The sequence below is a fragment of the Rhineura floridana genome, chromosome 1, assembly GCF_030035675.1.
Source record: "Rhineura floridana isolate rRhiFlo1 chromosome 1, rRhiFlo1.hap2, whole genome shotgun sequence".
NCBI lineage: Eukaryota > Metazoa > Chordata > Lepidosauria > Squamata > Rhineuridae > Rhineura > Rhineura floridana.
Window position 1 is genome coordinate 27,657,017 of NC_084480.1, and position 22,840 is coordinate 27,679,856.

The following is a 22,840-nucleotide window of genomic DNA, read 5'->3' on the forward strand; positions in this document are numbered from 1 at the left end:
ACATATATTAGGGGAATGTATGAAAATGAATATATTTGTGAAAATACAAAAATGCATCATATAAGGAAAAATTGCTTGCAGATATGTACATTAGTCAAAGCCACATACACCGCCCTGGGAGCTGCTAGCTATAGGGCGGTTTAGAAATGCAACTAAATAAATAAAAAATAAATAAAAATGTGTGTGTTAGGAGAAATTTGGACTAAAATGCTGAAGAATTTTGATGAAGGCTTTTTTAGAAAAATCAAATTGCTGCAAAAATGTGGAGAACTGAATTTAAGGCTAGAACAATGAGGAACTGAGAGAACCGAAACTGACAGATCCTTCCATCCATAATACTGAGCTAGATGGACCAACGGTCTGGCCTAAGGTAGTTTCCTGGGTCTCTATCCCAAAATATATCACCACTTGACCTTCACTCCTTCAGCTTCAACATCCACAGCTATGCAGTGGGTTCCTCCACCCTGAGACTACTTTGCCCTTTTCCTCTTGCTGCCCCGTATGCCTGGAACTGTCTCCCAAGACACCTGAATATGCCTATTCTTTTAGATACTCTAAATCCCTTTTCAAAATCTACCTTTTCCAGGAAGCCTTTGGTAACAATCCTTTAGTCTTCATCGTCCTTTAGTCTTCATCATCTACTGGAATTAAATCTATGTGTTACAGATTGGAAGACATTTTCCCTCGGTATTCTCTCACCTTTGTTTGCCTCTCCTCCCCTCCATCCCCAATGTTGTTGGACTACAATTCCCATCAGCCCCAGTCAGCATGGTCAATGGCCAATGATAATGGGAGTTGTAATGCAGCATAGGAACATAGGAACTGCCTTATACTGAGTCAGACCATTGGTCCATCTAGCTCACGATGTTTTCCCTTGCCTAGCAGCAACTCCCCAGGGTTTCAGACAGTGATCTCTCAGTCCTACCTGAAGATGCCAAGAACTGAACCTGGGACCTTTTGCATGCAAAGCAGATGCTCTACCACTGAGCTACTGCCCTTCCCCAATTCTGAAGGACAATAGGTTGGGGAAGGCCACATAAACATAAGGAGAGCCTTGCTAGATCAGGCTAAGGCCCACCTAGTCTAGCAATCTGTCCTCACAGTGGCCAATCAGATGTCTATGGAAGCTCACAAGCAAGACCTGAGTGGAAGAGCACACCCCCCACTCTAAACTGTATTTAGAGGTGTACTGCCTCCAACAGTGGAGCAGCTCCAACAGTCTGCTCTAGATTGTAAACTCCTCCAGTCATGGACTCTGGCTTCTTCACACCCTGTCAATACTATGCATCTGTGAGAAAAGAACACATACTTGTACAAATGTCCTGGGGACGAGCTCTCTCATACTGGTGGAGTAGCTGGGTGGCCTGCTGTTTGGTAAAGAGAATTTTTATCACACATCAGAGGTGAAGATTTGTGATAGAAGTAATTTTCCTGCAGGTTCCTGTGGCTAATCTTGCAAAACTCTTAGGTTTCCTCAGAAGAGGAACTGAAACAGTGGCTGAAATCAGCTTTGGATAAAACGTTTGGTTATGCGTAGCTCTTTTTCATGAAATAACCAGTGTGGAATGTTAATCCCAGAAAAACCAGGGGCAAAACTGCTCACTCGGGGGAAGAGAATCTTTTCTTTTGTTTCTTGTGGTGTTATTCTAAACCAAAGATGTACAGAACACTGATTTTGTTTACCCTTCCAGGAAAAACAATGTCTAAGGTATGAAAGCGAGTGTTAAAAGGGAGGGGGAATTACAGAAATTCCAAATAATTTGCATTTTTAGATTTTGTAAATGTTATACTCTAGCTATAGAGTTGGGAATGACAACCAATTTACACAAAACTTTTTTTGGGTGAGGAACTTAATTTCTGAGATCAAGGAATTCAGATTTCTCCCTACAATGGCTAGGAAAGGAACCCAAGAACTTACCACAACTTTTGAATTATTGTGGCAAGAATTAATATTTTTAATATTAATGTGACCTGTTAATCTTTGTGTGTGTGCGTGTCTGCACATGTATGCTAAGGATGGATGAATCTGTCAATTTCAGTTTCTCTTGCTTTCTTATTTTTCAAATCTTCAGTTCTCCACATTTCCACACCAGTTTGATTTATTTTTTATTTTAAAAGTCCTCATGAAAAATCATCAGCATTTTAGTGCCAATTTCTCCTAATATTTATTTATTTATTCAAAAGCATTTGTAAACTCTTTAATATTTTAAAAATCTGTTTTTAAAATATTTAAACTGTGCAACATTAAAACAATATCAGTGGTTTTACATCCATGCGGTGTAAACTATGTACAACATAAAAACAATATCAATTAAAAACATGTAGCCTAAAACTAATGAAACGATATAAAATAATATAAAAACAAATAAAACAGAGATTTGGGAGATTCTTACACATAAATCAGGATCCAGTCTTATAGGTCTCGGGAAAACCTGAGCAAAAAGAGGATTATATACATGTTTATATGAAATTTTGCCTAATATACACATTTTGGCAAAGTATATTTCTCCTAATATGCATTTTTGTATGTTGTTTTCATGAACATATGCATTTTTACGTACACTTTACCTTAGTAAATAAATTTTGTTACATGTTACTTAGCTGGAGAACTACATTGCAAAATTCAAGGAAGGGTGACTTTCAAATCCCCATCCCTAGTGGTGCTGTGCTTTCTGCTTACGAATGTTGAGACACATGTAGGAAACCCTCTTGCTCACAGAGCCTGGCCCACAGACTCCCCTCTTAGCCGCAGCCCTCACATCAATAAGGGGGAAAAGGTTCTATATGCATGGATGCAACCTTTTTTTCCTACAACCAGTTGCTGTGGGGGAAATTTTCAAAGGGCAGGGTCAGCTGGGAAGAAAAGAGTTACCTAAAGGGTTTTAAAAACTGTGTGTGGATGGAGGCGGGTGTATTGATTTGGAGGAGGTATATGTGTATGGATTTTTGTGAATGCTGTGTCTCTGTGATCTTGGCTCCAATCACGCTTGGCTTTGGCTTTGGCTTCGCCCACCATTGACATGCAGCCCTTGGAAGGTCACCGATGAGGGAATGTGGGCCTCAAGCTGAAAAAGGTTCCTCACACCTAGTGTAAGCATTGCCCTACTGTAGCTAATACCAGGATAGCCAATATGGATACCCTTCAGGTGTTCTCGGACTCCAACTCCCATCAGCCCCAGCCAGTGGTCAAGGATGAAGGGAGCTGTAGTCCAACAACATCTGGAGGGCACCATGTTGGCTGCTCCAATCTTGTACGATTGCAATCAACTCATAAAAATGACTGAGCTGGAGCATGATTGTGAACTCTCTGGAGCCTGATAACATTTCACCTTTGGTTTCAGCTACAATCTGGGCAGTGGCATCGCTTCCATAATAGTGAATGGCTCTTTCAGTGATGGCAGTTGGCACAGAGTAAAGACAGTTCGGTAAGTTGTTTGTTGTGATAATCAACTTTTACCTAGTGATTTATTGAGGAATGCAAACAAATGGCCACATATAATCTACATTATATATAATCTACATTTAAGTTGGGTAAAGACAAGGCAAGGGCAACAGAATCGGGATGGATGAGAGGGACTAGGAGTGCACAAGGGGAATGTGAGTAAATACATTTGACACCTGAAAGGCTGAGGAGCGATGTAGTGCAAGGACCACCTTCTCCCATATGAACTTACCCTTCTGAAATCTCAGGTATTCAGTGGAGGCCCAATTCAGTTTCCCTCTACCATCTGGGGTGAACCACATGAGAGCATGCCACAAGGTTCTTTTGGCTACCACACACAGGCTCTGGAACCCTCTTGCTTGAGGTGACTTTGCAACTCTTCACTCCTTGCCTACCAGAGTTGTCTTAAAGACAACTTGAGGGCAAATTGAGTCGTGTTGCTTGTTGAACTGATGCTGCTGTGGGTTTTCTCTATGCTGCCTCTGAAGTGTCAATGTTTTTATTTATTGCTGGGTTTTATTATAGCTGGAAATCATACGCTTTATCATTGTTGGACTTTATCCTTTGTTAGCCGCCTTCACTACTTGTAGACCAGAAAGCAGGATATTAAATGTTTTAGACAAATTATTAGATAAATCTGGCTTCATATTGATGGAGGCATGTGGGCCAAGGGATAATGCTAAAGCCTTTGTAAAAATCATGGGTTTTGAGCAGAGAGATACCAATGAAGCAGAAAGTACTTTTCAGGGCTCATTCATACTCGCCCTTCAAAAAAGAGAGACCTGGTTATTTAAGAGAACATCTTATGCCTCATAAACCCAGTAGGTCACTGTGTTCTGCAGGAGATTTTCTCCTCAAAGTCCCCAAAAGATCAGAACCCTCCGCAGTAACTTGGAGCAGAACTTTCAGCGTGGCTGTTCCTTTTTCTATATAACAGTATTACTGTCAAGATATGACAGGTGCCCACAATTTTAGAAACAACTGAAGACATTTTTATATCGACAAACTTTTCCAGATGGATGGGAAGTTCTCTGCCTTAAGTGTTCATTTTGTTTTGTTTTTAAACCTATCTTAAATTGTTGTTGTTTTGTACTGAACTATTCCTAGCTGTTTTTATGGAATGTTTGTAAATTGCCTTCAGACATATATGAAAAAGACAATTCAATAATAATAATAATAATAATAATAATAATAATAATAAAAGGCCTGTGAATGTGTCTCAAAGCCCCAGATTAGAATCCAAGCTGGAGAATTCCCAGCATACCCACCCTTGTCTCAAAGCCCCTCCCTTGCACCCAGCCTCCCACAATCTCCAGGCCTCCCTCCCTTTCCTTTTAAATGGCACATACCTGGCTGAGGCAACAGTAGTAGCCCATGGGGAAACTGTTATGTCCTGATGTGCACTGCCAACTATATGGTGTAGTTCAAATAATTTCCAAACAAGAGGCTACCAGTGGAATAATCAACAGCTATATGGTCCTACATTTGTTGTGGCAGCAGGAGTAATTTGATGCTATTTATCCATGTTACATAACTTTTAATTTGGGGCATTTGAAAGTGTGTATATATTTTTGTATATTTAAGGGATGGGCAGTCTGGAAAGGTAACAGTGGATGATTATGGTGCTAGAACTGGCAAATCACCAGGAATGATGAGACAATTGAATATCAATGGGGATCTCTATGTTGGTAAGTTAGAATCATCTTATCTGATTCACACACATATGCTTATATGTGATGATTAGACCTCACAGGTTAACAATGGGTCTTTCCAAACAGTTGTGTATTGTGGGATGAATGCTCCTCGTGTGTGCAATATTTTTCTCCAGTATCCACACAACACTGCCGGCATCAACATGCCAGCCTGTTCTGTAGTCCCTTCGTCCCCATTTAACCTGAATTTACCCTTTCTTGGAAAATTAAAAAAAACAAACTGTTGCCGATGGCCTGTATACAGTATCTGAACGATCCTTTACAATATTAAGCTCCCATCTGGAAACCCCACACTACAGAGATCTCATTTCACTTCCAGCTATGATCCAACACAACATTTTTCAGTGGAGACAATTTATATACTTAACTGAGAGTAATGAGACACAAAAATATGAGACATGATCACTTACATCAGGGGTGGGGAACGTGTAACCCTTCAGAAGTTGTTGGATTCCAACTCCCATCTGTCCTAGTCAGTATGGCCAGTGGCCAGGGATGCTGGAGACCAACAACATGTGGAGGACCACAAGTTGCCACCCCTGATCTATGTGCATCTGTGAATCAGCCCTTGATAAAGATCCACCAACTACATTGCAGGCCCTTGACCCATTAGAAAAATAACAGTATTGCAATATTTTTATTAGAATCAGCTAAAACATCATAAAGTAGTGAGCATGTTTTCAGCTTCCCCACTATTCTTCCAGGCTAAATGATTTGGGGGGGGGAGGAAATAAGGGCAAGGGAAAATAAATATGTTTCTGGCCATTGTGAAAAAGCCCCAGTCTGTAGCCTGAAGCTCTCCCTTTTTTGGTTTAACATTCAGCCTAAATAAGAGTTCTGTGGAATGCAAAAGCTTGTTCACTACTTTGTTGTGTTTTAGAAGGTATTACCCCACTATTTATTTTGGCTGGATTGCTGGACATTCAGTTCTAAGCACAGCTGTGGACATTTGGTATGTTTTCCCTAAAATAGTTTCTTCCTTCAAGAAGAGTGTGTTTGGAATGATGCCTGCCAAGCCATAACACAAGGAAAACAGATATCTTGAACTGATTGTCTATAAGGACAAGAAAATTCTGGTACTTCTCATAATATCCACGGGAAAGCAGTCTTGGGGCTTAATAATAATAATAATAATAATAGATTTATATCCCGCCCTTCCTCCCAGCAGGAGCCCACATGGGAGCCTAACTTCGTACCAACATAATAGATTTTCGAAGTCACACTTCTTGCTCAATGGTAGCTTCCAATCTGCTGTTTTCCATTCACACAAGTAGGATGCAGTTGTTCCAGTTTCAAGGCTGAAGCTGAGAGAGTGCCTCCGTATGTAATTGACAAGAAACAATGAAACTGGCTAGACCCTCCCTCTCCTTCTCACAGTGAAAGTATCCTGGGGAAAAGGCTGGGGGAGAAAGGGGGATTAGATACTCTGGAAACGGAGCCCATCGCTTGCAAATAATAAACTCACTTGATCAAAATAATAATGTGGAGACAGGGACAGCGGTTGTTGCTGTTTTAAAGTGGTTCCCGCTGTGAGTGATTTAGACTTTAATTTTTTCCCCAGACGCTCTCTCCCCCCCCCCTTCTTGTCCGGGGCTTACTTTGAAAACGGGAGAGAGCAGCGGAAGTTGCTCTTCAGCCCAGAGGATATGAAATGAACAAAGGGAGGAGGAGGGAGTGGGCATGGAGAGGGGAACGATTGACACATCCATCTAAGAGCATCGGAGCAAAGTGTCTGCAAGCCCTAGAGATACAAAGTGGAGACATTTTTTCCTTCCCTTTTCAGATTATATCAGGATTGGGTTAGTATGGATTTAAAGGGGGAAACTGTATGATAGCTTCTACTTGCCTGCAACATCATGTGAACCATGCAAATTAAAAGAGGCTGCAAGTAGCACCAGATACACAGTAAATCGCTGTATGGATAAGCCCTTGTATAGGCAATTGAGGTTCTATCAGAAGGTGGTTTCACAATCTCCTCTTGGCCACTTCATAAAAATCAAAAGGCTTTTAATCTGCTTCACTGTGGCAAGAGTAGAAATCTGTTTTACACAGGAATTGAGAGGATACACAAGATAAGAAAAGTGTCGCTCCCCATGTGCTTGCGCAATAGAATGTTCTTTCAATTTCATTCTTCTCTTGATTTTACTGGATTGTATCCAACTGGTGTCCTTCACTGATGGAAAGTTCTGCGATGCAGCAGGGAGGCAATATTTATAGATTCCCCCCTTTCCCCTGCAGCCCCCTGTGCCCCTCCCTCCCTCCCTCCTACAGAGCAGATTGGGGGGTGGCGGCAATGGGCAGTACAGTGGGAGGGCCAATATCCCAAACCTTGGCTTCCTTCTACTAATGGAACCCACCACTCAATCAAAAAGCCTTCCATCAGAGCTGGGGAAGGAACACCCACTGGATACATGCCACTGTATTTAATCCATTCATTATTGCAATGCTATTGTAAAAATCTAGGGTGCACCCACACTTGGAATGCAGCATAGAGTTCTGGCTGCTGCATCTCAAAATTTATATTGTAGAGCTGGAAAAGGTACAGAAAAGGACAACCAAAATTACCAGGGGGCTGGAGCATTTAACCTACAAGGAAAGGTTTGGGGCTTTTTACTGTATGAAAAAAGGTGAATAAGGTGGAGAGGCACGACTGAAATGTATAAAATTATTCATGGCACAGAGTAGTGGAGGCAAAACCTCTGGATCACCAGATCTCAGAATCCTGACTGCAGAGGTCTCCCCAGGTACTTTTTTCACGGGAGGTCCTTGTTCACATTATGGAATTCATTGTTACAAGATGTAGCAATAGCTACCAATCTGGATGGTTTTTAAAGGGATCAGGTAAATTCATGGAGTTCAAGGCCATAAAAGACCTCTAGGTATGATGGCTGTGTACTGCCTCATGTCAGAGACGGCATGCCTCTGAACACCACTTGCTATGGGAAGAATGTGAATTTGCTACCACAAGGTGTAATGATGGCCGATAACTTGAATAGCTTTAAAAGGCAATTAAGACAAATTCATGGAAGAGGACAGGCTATCAGTGGCTATCATGCCTCTGCATACTAGTTTGGTAACAAACTGGGAGAATGCTGTCACGCTCCTGTCCTACTTGTGGCCTTTGGTCTGATCCAGCAGGGCTCTTCTTACGTTATTGTGAGCTGCTTTGGGGGCCCTTTTAGGGCCAAAAAAGCAGCCATCAGTGTTTCTAAATAAGTAATTACTTAATTTCTCTATTTCTGTCTCTCGCAGGTGGAATGAAAGAGATAGCATTGCATACAAACAGAAAATATATGAGGGGGCTGGTGGGTTGCATTTCCCACTTCACGCTTTCTACAGATTACCACATTTCACTGGTTGAAGATGCGGCAGATGGGAAGAACATTAATACTTGTGCAGATATTCACTAGGAAGAGCCTCCCACTGCTGCTCCCACCCCTTCTGACCAAGGCCTGGAAGCAAGAACCAAACTGAAGTGAAATCTTAAAAAGGGGATAATTTTCTCACTCACCTTTCCTTGGCTATTATGTTCTCTCTGTCATGCTGAATGCTTTCGGGCAGGACAGAAGCATCACATTTTTAATTACGAATAGTTGTGTAGCATACAGTCCAGCAAAGCCCCAATGCTGTTGCATATGGCTGGTGCTTTTTCCTGCAGGGCTCCTCTCCATAAACATACCTCTCCTTCAGATGTATCAGCCAGTACTGGCATAAGCTATGTGTCCCGGAAAACCCACTTGTATTTGCAACATCCAACTCCTGCAGTGAGCAAATGCTGGACAGGCAGGTAAGCAACATGCACTAGTTTGCTGGATATGGACACTTGGCTCTCGTGTGTGGGAGCCTCACCCACTGTGCTTCATTGCACAAAGAGAAAGATGTGAAGCCTCCATCTACACCCTTGGTTCACACTGTACCCCAGCACCTCTCCTGTAGTAATAATGTGGCCTGGGTAGAGTTAGTGGGTGGCATGGTGGTGGTAGCAATGACTGTTGCGACAACCTCAATTTACTCATGTGATAATAAGGCTGATGCTACTGACACCCATGGCTGGAGTCTGTGGAAATTGCATTCCTGTACTTTAAAAGGAGAGTGGTGTCCCTCCCTCTGAACATGCACTGAGACCACACATTCTGTCAACCACTGTTCCATCACATTGCATCCAAGCCTCATTAATAAGGGACAAGTAGAGGCAAACAGGAGACCACAGCTTCAGTTTCTGGACTATTCATCTTGACCACAGATAGAAGGTTTTTGCACACTTGAATCCCTCACAGCTTATGCAAAGAAATCTCTGCATGTAGAAAACTAGCATGTAGAGGAGGATTGTAGTTTTCTTTACTTGCAGGAACTTTTTTTTAATATAGGTAGAATATTCATTCATGCAACATCCCTTTGCTCTTCCATCTGAAATGGTACAATCCAGGAGGAGTTTTAACCATATGATATGCTGGTTTTGCAGAGTGGCTCTTGCTTTACTCTCATTTTTCTCACTGCCCAATGAGCATCATCAAAGGAAATAATTCTCTTAGGTCTTTAGCCTCGTGCCCTGCTGCAACTCGTAACAGAGAAGGGATGGCATTCTGCATTTAGGTTGATACTTGGAAGGACTATGTTGCTGGCCAACAGCGAAGGTTCTGCATCAGTCCAACTTAAAAAAAGGAAAAAGAAAAAAAGGATATAACAAGTGACTGAATGACCATATCCTGGTTTATAGACAATGTCTTTTTTAACCTATGGAGAGGTGTTGAAACAGCTATAACTTCTGCAGACTGTAATGGCCCAACTTATTCACTCAACTGAGTGGCCTATTTTGAAAGCGCTGTACTTATGCATTCCATTACCCTGTTCAAGACTCAACCAGTTGCACATATTCAGAAAAAGTATTTGCAACTCCTAACCAATGTAAATACTCACAAAAGTTAACTCATTTCCAGATTTATGCTGTTTGCTGAAGAGAACAGTTCTTACTATTTTGAAAACTCATCTTTTCTATTACTCGCAATGGAAAAAACAATTAACAACCACATTTTATAGCAGTAATTTTGCACCTGTATATTTTTATATCGCAGCAGCTGCGGCATTGATTGGTTAGTTTTGTAAAAGGATTAGGTGTCTGACACAGTTTAGCATGTTGCAGATCTTCCCCAAAAGGAGTAAGGAGTGCTGAGGATCTTTTACAGTGGGGCAGAGTGTTTTGTTTGTGCTTGTTCTACAGTTTTAGTGGACATATTTGTGAAATGTAACTGGTTTTACAATAGTCTTGTTTTTGTAAATTTAGACAGCTGAAAATGTACATTAATGAAGCTTTTCTGGCTTAAAGTATTGAAAAGATGTTAAAAGTTTTGTTCTACTATGATATTTTGGCATCAAGTATCTTTCATTAAAAAAAATCTGGCCAATGGAACATTAAGTACAACTGAACATTCATGGGTTAACTTCAAAAGTATACTTATACTATAGAATTAATACATAGAACAGGAAAGCGGCGAAGAATTTCATGAAAGGACTTGTAGATTCTCACATAATGGAAGCCATGGTTTAAAACAGCCGATGGCTTATCACGAACGAGCTAGTGTACGCCAAGGCACTTAGTGTTATGTGTGAACCAGTACATACTGTTTGTTTCTATCTTTTTGGCTTACCACTCATGACTGGTTTGGGGAAAACAAACCATAAATGCTGGTTTACATGCAGCACTGGTTTCCTCTCCCATGTGGCACATGAGGGAAGTGGGCATGCACAGATAAGGAGTGTGCACCAACACACTGCTCAGTCACAATAAGCCCCGGTCTGTTTTTTAGACCACAGCCATGTTATGTGTGAACCAGGGCACTCTGATTAAAATTTCAGGACTGCAACAGGAACAGTAGCCAAGAAAAGTTTTGAAAGCAAAATGGGGAAATCCAGAAAATCTAGCCTGGTATCATAATTTGCCGTAGGAAAAATCACAATTTAATGATGTTGCTACTGTTCAGTTTCCTAGATTCAAGTATGAATTCGCCCAGTTCCTAATATGTGAATGTGCAACTGCCCATTGTTTCCTGCGTAGGTTTCTTCTACAGCTTGAAACATGCAGAATCAAAAGCTCATCACTTGTAACTCTTTTACAACTTTTTTTTTTGTCCAAATCACAGGCAAATAGTGCAAAGGGTAACTGAGCTCAGGGCAGCTCCAGACCCTTTGGACCAAGGCAGCTATGCAGTCTGATCCTCTCCAGACTTGCCTAGTTTAAGAGTTCAAATCCAGTTTAGCAGCATACTAGGTTGCCTTGGGCAAGTAACAATAGCTCTTTTCATACATTTCCCTTGAAAGCACAGAGGAGAAATGGGACTGTGCTAGCTGGCCACATGCTCACCACAATGTTTGTGGGAGGGGAGCGTTTGGCACAGTCTGACCCTGCCTTCCACTGAACATTAGAGGAAAACACATTGAAGGGTTTCTTGGTCTACCCGACGTAATAGGATTGTTGTTAAAGATAAAATTAGATGAGATGAACCTGCTGCATCCGTGGTGCTCTCTGAAGAAAAAGTGCAGGATTCACATGTGATCATGTTATTTCAGCAAGCTAGATTTCTGGAGCTTGTCCAAAAACATTGTGTCCATGAACCAGTAATAAAACAAAGCTTCAGTGGATTTTCTGTGCTTGGTAACTGCAAGCAAACAGTAAGCCCTTTTAAAGGGATAGAAAGGTTTGGGGTATAGACCTGAAAAACACCCAGAACAAAGAAATAGTATTGCAGTGGGAGGATATTATTGTTACAACAAATATATTGGACTTTCACAAAACATTACTTTCATTGACACTGGTGTGAATTAAGATTCTACAAACAATGGAATAAAAATGGGTTTGTAAGAAAAAATATATACAAACTTCTGAAGAGTAAGAAAATACACATTTATTGAACTCCATGACAATACTCTTGACAAATTCTTAATACATGCATATTACAGGCGTAAGCAGTACACTGTCATACAAACAGCCAGGCAAACTAGCTTTATGTTCACGCTAAATTTAGTGTATTAATGCTACACTTTACCACTCCCCCCTCCTCCCCAATTGTGGTTTCCCTGATATTAATCCTCCACTCCACGTTCCTACTTGGGTGATTTCACCGAGACAGTCATGGTTGCAAATGACTGGTTCCATCATTTGGATGTTATGGGGGGGAAACAAACACTGCCCTCCCACCTGTCTTTCTTTGCACACATACTCAAGATGTTCAGTGCAACAAACCTTGACAGCACTAATCAGCAGCAGGAGACAGGGAAACCTCCCAACCCAAAGAAGTTATGGCATTTGGGATGCACCCTTATCAGGGGATGACTAGATGTCAACTCGCAGACTTCTAATTTTGCAACTCCCAAAGTGGCATGTCCTCCTTTTACTGGGGCACAATCAAGAAATAAGTTTCTAAATTCCAAGGGCACTGTGTGAGATTGGAAGTAGTCTCAAAAAGACATCCCCGAGATATAAATATGCGCAATAGAAGTACATTCATTTGCATACATCACATAGGTTTGCTTAAGAGAGACAGTGATACCTGAGTGATTCGGCATCAAATGACCAAATTCAGCAGCCCAATGTACAGAAATAGGAAGCAAGGCTAGGTAAGGCCAAATTGCTTGCAGGAAAAAAACACAGGCAACATTTCAAACTTCCAGTCAGTTCAACGTTACAATGCTCATTTAATATTTTTTTAAGTATTGAAATTAGCTTCCCAGCCATTACATATTATCCATTTAATATGCTATTTACATTTTTAATAAAAACATTAGAACATACTGAACTATAAAAACACATCATATACATGTAACTTGCTTTACTCACAAAGTCCCTTCCCTACCCCATTTTTGCTTCCACCCAACACAACTCTCCAACCCTACTTTCTTTGAGTCTGCTTAATCTCACTGCAGGAGATTTCACATTCACAAGGAAGGCCTCAAGGCAACCACAAGGGAAAGTGCCCCCCCCAAAAAACACCAACCACCCTTTTCTCCCCACCCCTGCCATGCATAGAGGGGACAATTCACAAACCATTCGCAATAATGAAGTTCCACCTAAATTGGTGCAAGTAAGTGGTTTGCAAACATCCTACCTGTCAGCAAACATGCTCCACATGAACAGGTCTGCTGAGCAACCCCGTTAAGTCTTGCAGAGGATCCTGCAGCATATTTGAATGGCTTGGTGCACGCTAGGCCTGTCCAGAGCCCAGACCTCTTTGGCCTCACCCCATGTGAACTGAGAGTGTACCCTAAAATACAAACACTCCTCTACATGTGCACATTGCCAGGAAGAGCAGTAGTGTATCTTCAGAGACGGTTGCGCACCACTGCTGATCTTTTAACTGAGGGTCCATCTGAAAACCACTGGTATAAATAAGTGCTCTAGGAACTGTTCCCTCTCTAAAGGGTTCTTGTTCAGATCTCTACATCTGAACACACCAATGGCCTGGGGTCCAGCTAACCCACAGCCACAACAAGTGTGGATACACAGAAACCTTATGGCGCACAATAAAACTGAAATCCATATACACACAGCTTAGACCAATGGAGGCCCATATCTTTAATGTCTTGAAGTGCTAGAAAGGCGCATTCACACTATACCTTCAGAGTGCAACAGCACAAGCCCTACTGAAAAAAATGGACTTTCAAGGAAATCAAGTCTTCCAATAGGGCTTTTCTGAAACAGCAGTCAGCCATCTTCCTACCCATTCCCCTCTTCTTCCCTTCCATACAAGAAAACCCTTTTCAGAGACAGATGGCAAACAATGTTTGGATGTCTCCATGGCAGCTTCCGCATCCCTAGTTTTGTATTCTGGAGTACAGAAAGCATTCTGGAGTAAGACAGAAGAACCCTTTTCTCCAGACACTCTCCTAACCAGTGAATATCTACATAGGAAGCTGCCTTACACTGAGTCAGGCCATTGGCCCATCTAGCTCAGTACTGTCTACACTGGCTAGTAGCGGCTATCCAGAGACGGGTCATTCCTACTAGCCCTGCCTGGAAATGCAAGGGATTGAAACCATGGACCTTCTGCATTCAAAGCAGATGCTCTACCACTGGGCTATGGCCCTTTCCCAATGTTTGCCATTCAAACGGACAACTTGTGCTAGTCACCTACAGTGGCCCATGCTATTGGCAGGCAGGGACCCACTACAGGATAAAACATTCCAGCGTTTTGACATCGGGCATCAGAAACACTTTTCTTCACAAGTGCACTCTAATGAAGGTGTACTCTAAAAGACAATCATGGGCACTCCAAAAGAGGTATAATGCACCTTGGTGTAGTCCCTGCTGTTTATAGTAGTAAAAGTAGCTCAACAGTTTTGCAAGCATTTTAAGAATCCACCCACTCATTTCTCTTGCATAGTCACCACCACTGAACACACAGAAAAATTATTCCAAGATCTTCACATGAAAGGGAAGAAAGTGATTTAGAGGGTGAAAACACACTACTTTGCTCTCAGCACTATAGCTTACTACATCTGCTAAATCAGCTTTTCCCAACTTGATGCCCTCCAGACACTTTGAACTGATGGGCATTGTAGTCCAAAACATCTGGAGGACAGCAGGTTGAGGAAAGCTGCAACACATCATTTTTGTGAGGTATATCGTATGCAAATTTCTATAAAATGTACATCCTAAAACACTTTAAAAGTGCCATCTCTCACTCTCTTACACACACACACACACACACACACACACAGGATTCACAGTCCCTTCCCTCCCCATCTTTCAACCCAAAGCAACAAAAGATACGACTTAAATGCCATGATGCCCTTCAAAAGTTTTGTTTTTAAAAACAAAATTACAAAAACAACCTCATATAAAAACATACGGCTCAAATTTTTAAAAAAACCAACAAAAAAATCCTTCCAGAATTAACTGCATGGCAGAAAATAAAGTTTAAAATGTTACTAAAAGGGGAGCCAGGATGCAATTTCCCCCACCTCATGAAATAGGTGCCAAACTGTCTTTTAGAAATATTTCTCAGAACTCCTGTAGAAAAGACAACATAACATTTCATCTGAGCCCCTTGGGATATATTTGCTATCTGACACACACTTCAAAGACTAGAACACTAGTTCGGGCTAATTCTTAATTTTTTAAAGGCGTAAAAGCCAACATGTTGCAAGAAGTTTTAGACCAATTTGCAGTTTCATGGTAACTAAACATTACAAGTTTCAAGGCATTTGACTTTTGTATACAACTTTCGAAGTCTTTTATATATCTCTCAAATATACTGCGATGGACTACTTTCTTGATATAGGCCAATTCTCTAACTGAGGATGGGACAGAATGATATTTTAAAAAAGACTACCATTATCTTCAGCTGGAATGGAGTAGCTTCTGTCCACCCAGCTGACTGACTTTAGAATGAAGGAAATCTACATGGTAAACTCATACTGGTGGATACAGACTGCCTTTTCACCACACATTTGGTAAAATGGTAAACTTCTCATGTAACACTTAGCAGGATGATACAAATGATACAATACATATAATTTCACCGCACATTAGGAAGAGCTTTCAGCGAGCAAATTCAATTCCTGAAAGAAGCCCTGAAAAAGCTGCATTACAAGCCGCTTAAGAACATAAAAGGCACTCTGCTTGTTAAAAAACACATACCTTCAGATTTTAAGGAATGTTTGATGTCACTACCAGCCAATGTAGCTACCCCTACTTAAGAGTAAATGAAAATAGGGTTAACCAACCAGTGTTTAGGACACGAGAGCCAAGCACTATTGCCACATGAACAAAAACAGGGATACTGATTGGTGCTGGAAATAGTGTGTATGTGGGGGGTGGGGGCAAGGGTCCTCAGTTACCAAAAGTAATAAAGGAAGACTCCTCCACATTAAAAAGGCACTGCACAAACGTGACTTCCTTCTGATGACAATAACTCAACGCTAGAACATTTCCATTCACATCCACCAAATTTTGCACAAAGTCTCTTAGAACGGCCATTCAAAATATGGTAGTCCTGAATACAGACAGTATATTTATTTCAAAGCAGCTGGAAAACAGAGGCCCATACCATGAAAAGACCACCAATGTAATTGGGCTTATATGTAAGTTTCAGTAGCTCAGAGCTGAAGCAGGCCTAGTACATTGATCTCTTGACTTGCTTTCTAAAAAATTACCTACAAACAATTGAACAGGCAGTTGCCAATGAGGAAATTGGAAAGAGGTCTGTATATACCTCAAACATATATATTCTACGTATGCATAAATACCAGCCCTGTAAGTAGTGTGTAATTGCAGACTTGCAAAAGCAAGAAATATACTGTAAATGCCAAGATCTGATTTAGCTTTGTTTTAAGACTGCTTGTATGCCAAAGAACTTTATTTGAAGAAGAAAAAATAAGGAGTTCTGTGGTGGTTTTAAAGAAGTATTCCAGAGTACATGCATACAAAACAAGATCTCCCCTCTGCTTGTTTTCTGGGCAAATACTTGCAAGGAAATTCAGGAGGAAGAGGAGGCTCTATTTATTTATACATGAAAATGTATTCACAGTGGGCCTTTCCCCCTAGGAGCAACAGTTTTCCATGGAAACTATGGATGGAAAACAATCCTTGAGTTTGCCCTGATTATTGTTATGGTGGTTGTGCAGGAGAAATACTATGGAAGACTGTTGTTCCACTGTTGGAGGCAATATGCCTCTTAATAGTAGTTGCTGGAAACTGAAAAAGGGGAAAGTCCTGTTACCCTTAGGTCCTGCTTGTGGGCTTCCTGTAGGCATCTGGCTGGCCACTGTGAGACCAGGATGCTGGACTAGATGGGCCCCTGGCTTGATCCAGCAGGCTCTTCTTGCGTTCACAGATCTCTCCTGGAAACATACGTCTGAGACGCAGGGAGCTACCAGGGCAAGTGCAGTTAACTATGGGCAAGTGCTCCCTAGGGAGATAAATCTGTTTATCCACAAGTGGTGCCTCAACCACTTCAGGTTGCAGGTGGAGGCTCACATGACTGAATGATCTTCAAATAACAAACAAAAATATCCCTCCACAGAAAAGAAATGTAGCATGTTAAGGAGATGGGTTCTCACCTAGCACAACTACTTGAGGTCAAGATACAGCAGTCACATTTTATATTTAAAACATTGCTAAAAAAGCTGGAGTTTTAATGCATTTATCTATTCCTGACTGAGATTTTAAAATCAGTGTCATACTTGTGTTTGAACCCCTGAGTCATCTATTGCATATACACTTATACAGTAAGTACAGGAAGGAGTGTCCATGCTTGTAGAACTAATGCTGCAGATAGGCATAGCTGTAGCTGACAAGCTACTTAAAGATGGAGCTCTTCCATACAAACTGGTTTAATTTCACAGAAGCCCATGGGAATGCATCGCCTGAGGCAACAAGGTGTGCTACAGAGCAGGTTGAGGAACAGGGCCTTAAAACCACCAACAGCTGCAGAAATGTAGTGTTTCAGTATTGTAGTGTTTGGTTGGCCAGAATCATTTTATAAAAAAAACTTTGAAAAGAAAAATATATCTTTGACTACGCAACAAAGCCCCAATCCTGGACATACCTGGCATGCATCATTGCCTCTAAAGTTGAACAAACCACCTAACTGTGTTTGGAACAATGCTTGTAATGATTCCCCCTCACTAGTCAAAATGGGAAACCAGAAAAGTCACAAAAGAAAAGCCTTATGTTCTACTGACAATGCGGAGTTGGGGGGAAACTCCCCCCCCCCAAAAAAACTAAATCCAGAGCTCTTGCTACTCTTTGGTTTCATAAAGGGTTAGTTCAGAACACCTATCCCCTACTGGGGTCAATTAACATCTCTGTCATCCAAAATGAACATTGCCACTTCCAGTGTTAACTTAAAACAAGGTTAACCTTTAGTTTCACTGAATAAAATTATAAGCCCTCTGCTATGGTGTCTCCAGACGGATCAGCAAAGAGCCGCTTTCAGAGCAACCATTACCATCCCAAGGCTAAACATGTGGCTTGTTGTGAAAAAAGTTAGCAAAGGACCACCCGGTATTAATAGCTTTGGGGGAGTCTTCATCCTCTTTGGGTGGGATCAAAAACTGCCGAGAATTAACTGAACAAGGGCTCCCAAATGAGGTGTTTTCGTTGTTGCTCTCAATGGATCTAGGAGAATCTGGACAGCCTGTGTTCCAGGAGGGAGTATTCACTTGAGGTCTGTAGCCCGCAGCCTTGTCCATGTCCTCCTCAACAGATGATGAATCCTCCATATTAATCAAGCGGTTCACAGGCAGCTGCATTTGGGGCTTGTAGCCTGCTGCAGCCACACAATCAACTTCTAGTTCTTCCTTTGGCTTAACTGGAGCCGGATACATGGTCTGGATGTCAATGTAGACGACCTGGGAAGACCCCACAGGTTCATCGATTGGTGGATTAGAGATCTCCTCCTCGATGATTGGTGGGCAGTAGGAGACAACAATGTGGCTCTCCGTTTCCAAGTCAAAGCCATCCTCCGGAAGTTCTTCAGCCACAGGTGATGTAATAGCTGTGTCCTCAATCTTCAGGCATGGAGTCTGTGTTTCAACCACTTCAATGTTATTGGGGGTACATGGATTCATCTCCAAGGTTTTAGAGTTAGGATTTCCCTATAAATCAGAAAACAAAATAAGATAAGCATGATTACTACTTGCAAATTGAAAGAAATTGGATTATTCTGGATTAGGGAGGAAAATCTTAGCCTCCAACTGTGAAAAATTCCACTCTTTTTCATCAGTTTTTGGAATTACCTATTTGTAACTGGATCTTTCTTGCTGCCTTACTGGGCTAGAAGTAATATTGCAAATTCATAGACATAGGCATGAAATTCCCTTCTTCCCCCTTTGCAGAGTTTTCAGTCATGCACAACGCTGACTAAATACTGCAGATTTCACACCACCACTTATTAGGCTTCTGGAGCCTAACTGACAAGGCCCCCGAGATTTCATTTTACCAGCCCTGTTGCTTTCTCCCAAAAACGCTGACAGCAGGTAACATAAAAACAAAAATAGTAATAAAATATGCTGTTAAACACTCTTTTAAAAAGCATAACTAAATAAGATACTTTAAGTTAACCCATGCATTCATAAATCTTACCTAATCTTACTCCACAAATACAACGGCTGCTTTCACACATGGGGTTGATTGCGTTAGTTTAACAGATTAAAAAGGTAGCGCTTCTGTCCCGATTTCTAAAATCCCTTTCACACTGCAGTACCTCTTGCGTTAAGGAACAGCAGCTGTTTCAGCCAATATACCGGCATTTTGCACAACTGTCTTTCACATGGCTTGTTTTCGTCCCTCACCCATGCACCCTGTTCCTCATTGGGTAGGAGGTCTAAGATCTTGTCCCGTCACCATGCAAGCCCTCTCCCTTTAGGATCTGACTTTTTTAATTGTTTTAATTGTATCAAGACAGGTGTGTGTGTGGGAAATGCTGCTGGTATCTGCACTGATGCCGGAATACCAGTACAATGTTCATCAGGCCAAAAAACAACAAAAAACCACATGACTAAAGGGAGGGGAATGCACTGCATGGCTTCACAAAACTTCATAAAAATGAAGGAGCCTTTTAAAACAATATGACTTCCACCAACACAGCAACATTCAGTGCCTTTGTGCACTACACACAGGACAGCCCTATAGTGGCGACCGGGGGTTCTACGTCAGTGGGGCAGTGGAATCAGCTCTGGGCTTTCATCTGGGCTTTCAAGCAACTGTCCAAGGAGCTTTCAGCTTTCAGCACCTTGAAAAACTCTTTGAAAGTTCAGACTAAAACCCAGAGCAGTTTCCACTGTCTCACTGACATGGAACCACCAACCGCCACTACAACTCTGGACTGGGAGAGTCTGGATCCATACTAGGGATGGATAAATCAGTCAATTTCTGTTTCAGTTTCTCATTTTTCCAGTTTTAAGTTCAGCTCTCCACATTTCTCTATCAGTCTGCTCTTTTTAAAGCCCTCTTTCCAGTTTTAAGTTCAGCTCTCCACATTTCTCTATCAGTCTGCTCTTTTTAAAGCCCTCATGAAAACTGATCAGTGTTTTAGTGCGAATTTCTAGTTAACACACATTTTTGTATGCCATTTTGCTTGATATACTCATGTTTGCAAGCAATGTCCCCAATGTAATATATTTTTATGCACACTTCCCCCAATATATGCATGTTTGTACACAAGATTCGGCTGGAAAAGTGCAACACAAAATTTGGATAAGTGCAAATTTCAAAGGATAGCTGTCTTTCGATCTGCATATTATTTCAGAAAGTGAGAATTAGGTAGGTTCATATTAAAATCCCAACTGAACTAAATTTCTCCCACATCGCTCTTGCTCAGTGGACTGGGCAAGAGGGTTCACAATGATTGGAACTGCCAAGTCAAAATTATAATGGACAATTTCAAGGGAAAATGCACATTTTAAAAGATGTTGAAGTGCAATAGCAAAATTCTTTTAATAAAAATATACTAAATCCACACATTTCAAGGTGAGATATCAGCAGTGGATATCAAGCTCATTGTTTTTAAAAATCAGAGTGATCAAGATTGCCTCCTTGAAGATCAAGCATTTTAGACTGTTTCAAGACAGGTCTGCAGGAGTTAGGAGATAATCCCTCCCCCTCAAACCTAAGCTATCTAACATAAACTGGATGGAATCAGAGTTTTGAGGAAACCATCACAACACACATCCTTAAGCTGTTGTTCTTCACACACTCTAGTGAGGAGCATCATGAGATAACTTTTGTAAAAGCACAACACTACATTCAAATTGCAAAAAAAAGGAGGTGTTTATTTTGTTTGACTATGCTAAGATATTCTGAAATAAGGAGACAATTCTTGAAACAAATGTATTGGGGGGGGTGTTCCAGCCATTACACTGGACTAGAATGGGTCACTGATGTCCAAAAGGTTCAAAGTTTAAGCTGCATCAACAATTCAAGGAGGGGAGGGGAGGGAAGGGAAGGATACCAGCAGCTATATATCAAAATGTATTTTGGGGAGTGGGGGAAGAACCAGATTTCTCAAGCAATGGGCAAAATAGATTTGTCTGAAAATCTCCAAGTTAATTTGCTTTAGGCCAAGGATGAGGAACCTGGTAACCTTCAGATGTTGTTAGACTCCAGCTCCCATTGCACTAGCCAGTCTGGCCAACGGTCAGGGATGATAGGAGTTGTAGTCCAACAACATCTGGAGGGCCATAGGTTCCCCATACCTGCTTTAGGCCATGGCATTATACTCATACCGGAGTCCCCCACTCCTCCTCCCACCTCCATTTCACCAAGAACTGAAGTAATCTTTTCTGGCTTTTCCAGTGGTGGAGATCTTGCATCAGCAGGGGGGTGGACTAGAAGACCTCTGAGGTTACTTCCAACTCTTATTATTCATCACACCCATGAATGAATTCATGGCACAACGTCCTTCCACACTCAGATAGGAAGGGGGATTTCCAAATTCCTGTTCCTACTTGCTAGAGCGTCCTAAAGATCTACTAATGAGATGACAGACCGGTCAAATTTATATATTTATTTATTTGATTTATATCCCGCCCTTCCTCCCAGCAGGAGCCCAAATGTAGATTACCTCTGGATCCTTTGGGAATTCCAAGGCTTTACAGTTTTCTGGGTTTGGAATGTCAGGATAGAAAGTTTCTTTAATCCTTTGAAAATAAAGAACACTGAAGTTAATATCAGGAATTGTTAATACGTTGACCTACAGCAGAGGTATTTATTTATTTATTTATTGAATGTATTAGTTGCCCATCTGGCTTGTTATCCAGCCACTCTGGGCAACGTACAATATAAAACATCCAGGTAGGGAACTTTTTCCAGGCTGAGGGACATACTTCCTCATGGGCAACCTTCCAGGGCCAGCTTACTAATGGTAGGTTGGGGCCAGAAGGAAAAGTGGGCAGAGCAACAGATATGACTCTTAACTGTTGGACAACAGGATATATTCTAGTTGCGCAAGTCAGAAATTTACACACGCACACACCTATATCTATTTATTTAAACACTGATATACCGCTTAATTATTTGTATTTCTAAGCAGTGTGCCTAAAGACAGAACAAACAATAACATTATCATAAAATCAAACATTACCTTAAAATGCCTTCTGGAACAAGAAGGTTTAACTCACAGCCTGAAAATCAGTAAGGAGGGGACCTGTCTAATCTCAGTTGGGAGTTTCACAGGCTCAGGCCCACTACACTGAAAGCATGGCTTCTAGTTGTTACGAGCCATGAAACTGAGCCATGGGGGACCACCAACAGAGACTCCTCCAAAGATAGTGATCGGGCTGGGATATAAGGGATCAGACAGTCCCTAAATGATCCTGAATCCAAATTGTTAAGGGTTAATCCCCCTCTAGGATGCACACCTTAACATGGTGAGGGGGTTTGAGTGTCAAAGAAGCTGAGAGCAATGCTGCCAGAGTCTAAACCAAGAGGCTAGACACCTAGCAGGGGCACCCAAGGTGGAATGGTTAAAGCTGAGACACCAGACTAAGATGCATCCAAACTCAGAGGAAGGCAATGGTAAACCACCTCTGAATATCTCTTACCACGAAAACCCTATGAACAGAGTATCCAAAATGCAACACGAGATAGTGCTGGAAGATGAGATCCCCAGGTCAGAAGGCACTCAACGAGCTACTGGGGAAGAACAAAGGACAAGTACGAGTAGCGCTATGACTAATGACGCAGCTGGGT

At 41.5% G+C, this 22,840-nt stretch overlaps 2 protein-coding genes across 8 annotated transcripts in view; one reads left to right on the forward strand and one right to left on the reverse strand.

The window, feature by feature from the left end:
- EGFLAM (EGF like, fibronectin type III and laminin G domains) overlaps positions 1-10,552 on the forward strand; it is a 169,024-nt gene extending 158,472 nt beyond the window's left edge. For all 4 annotated transcript variants that reach the window (XM_061616668.1, XM_061616689.1, XM_061616659.1 and 1 more), the window contains exons 21-23: positions 3,342-3,425; positions 5,027-5,130; positions 8,407-10,552. In XM_061616668.1, coding sequence (XP_061472652.1) covers positions 3,342-3,425; positions 5,027-5,130; positions 8,407-8,564 — 346 coding nt within the window. In that variant the 3' untranslated portion in view covers positions 8,565-10,552. The remainder of the gene's footprint in view (positions 1-3,341; positions 3,426-5,026; positions 5,131-8,406) is intronic.
- A 1,476-nt stretch (positions 10,553-12,028) lies between these two features.
- LIFR (LIF receptor subunit alpha) overlaps positions 12,029-22,840 on the reverse strand; it is a 122,518-nt gene continuing 111,706 nt past the window's right edge. For all 4 annotated transcript variants that reach the window (XM_061616701.1, XM_061616711.1, XM_061616720.1 and 1 more), the window contains exons 19-20: positions 21,714-21,789; positions 12,029-18,747 (exon numbers count right to left, since the gene is read on the reverse strand). In XM_061616701.1, the coding sequence (XP_061472685.1) occupies positions 18,109-18,747; positions 21,714-21,789 (715 nt within the window). In that variant the 3' untranslated portion in view covers positions 12,029-18,108. The remainder of the gene's footprint in view (positions 18,748-21,713; positions 21,790-22,840) is intronic.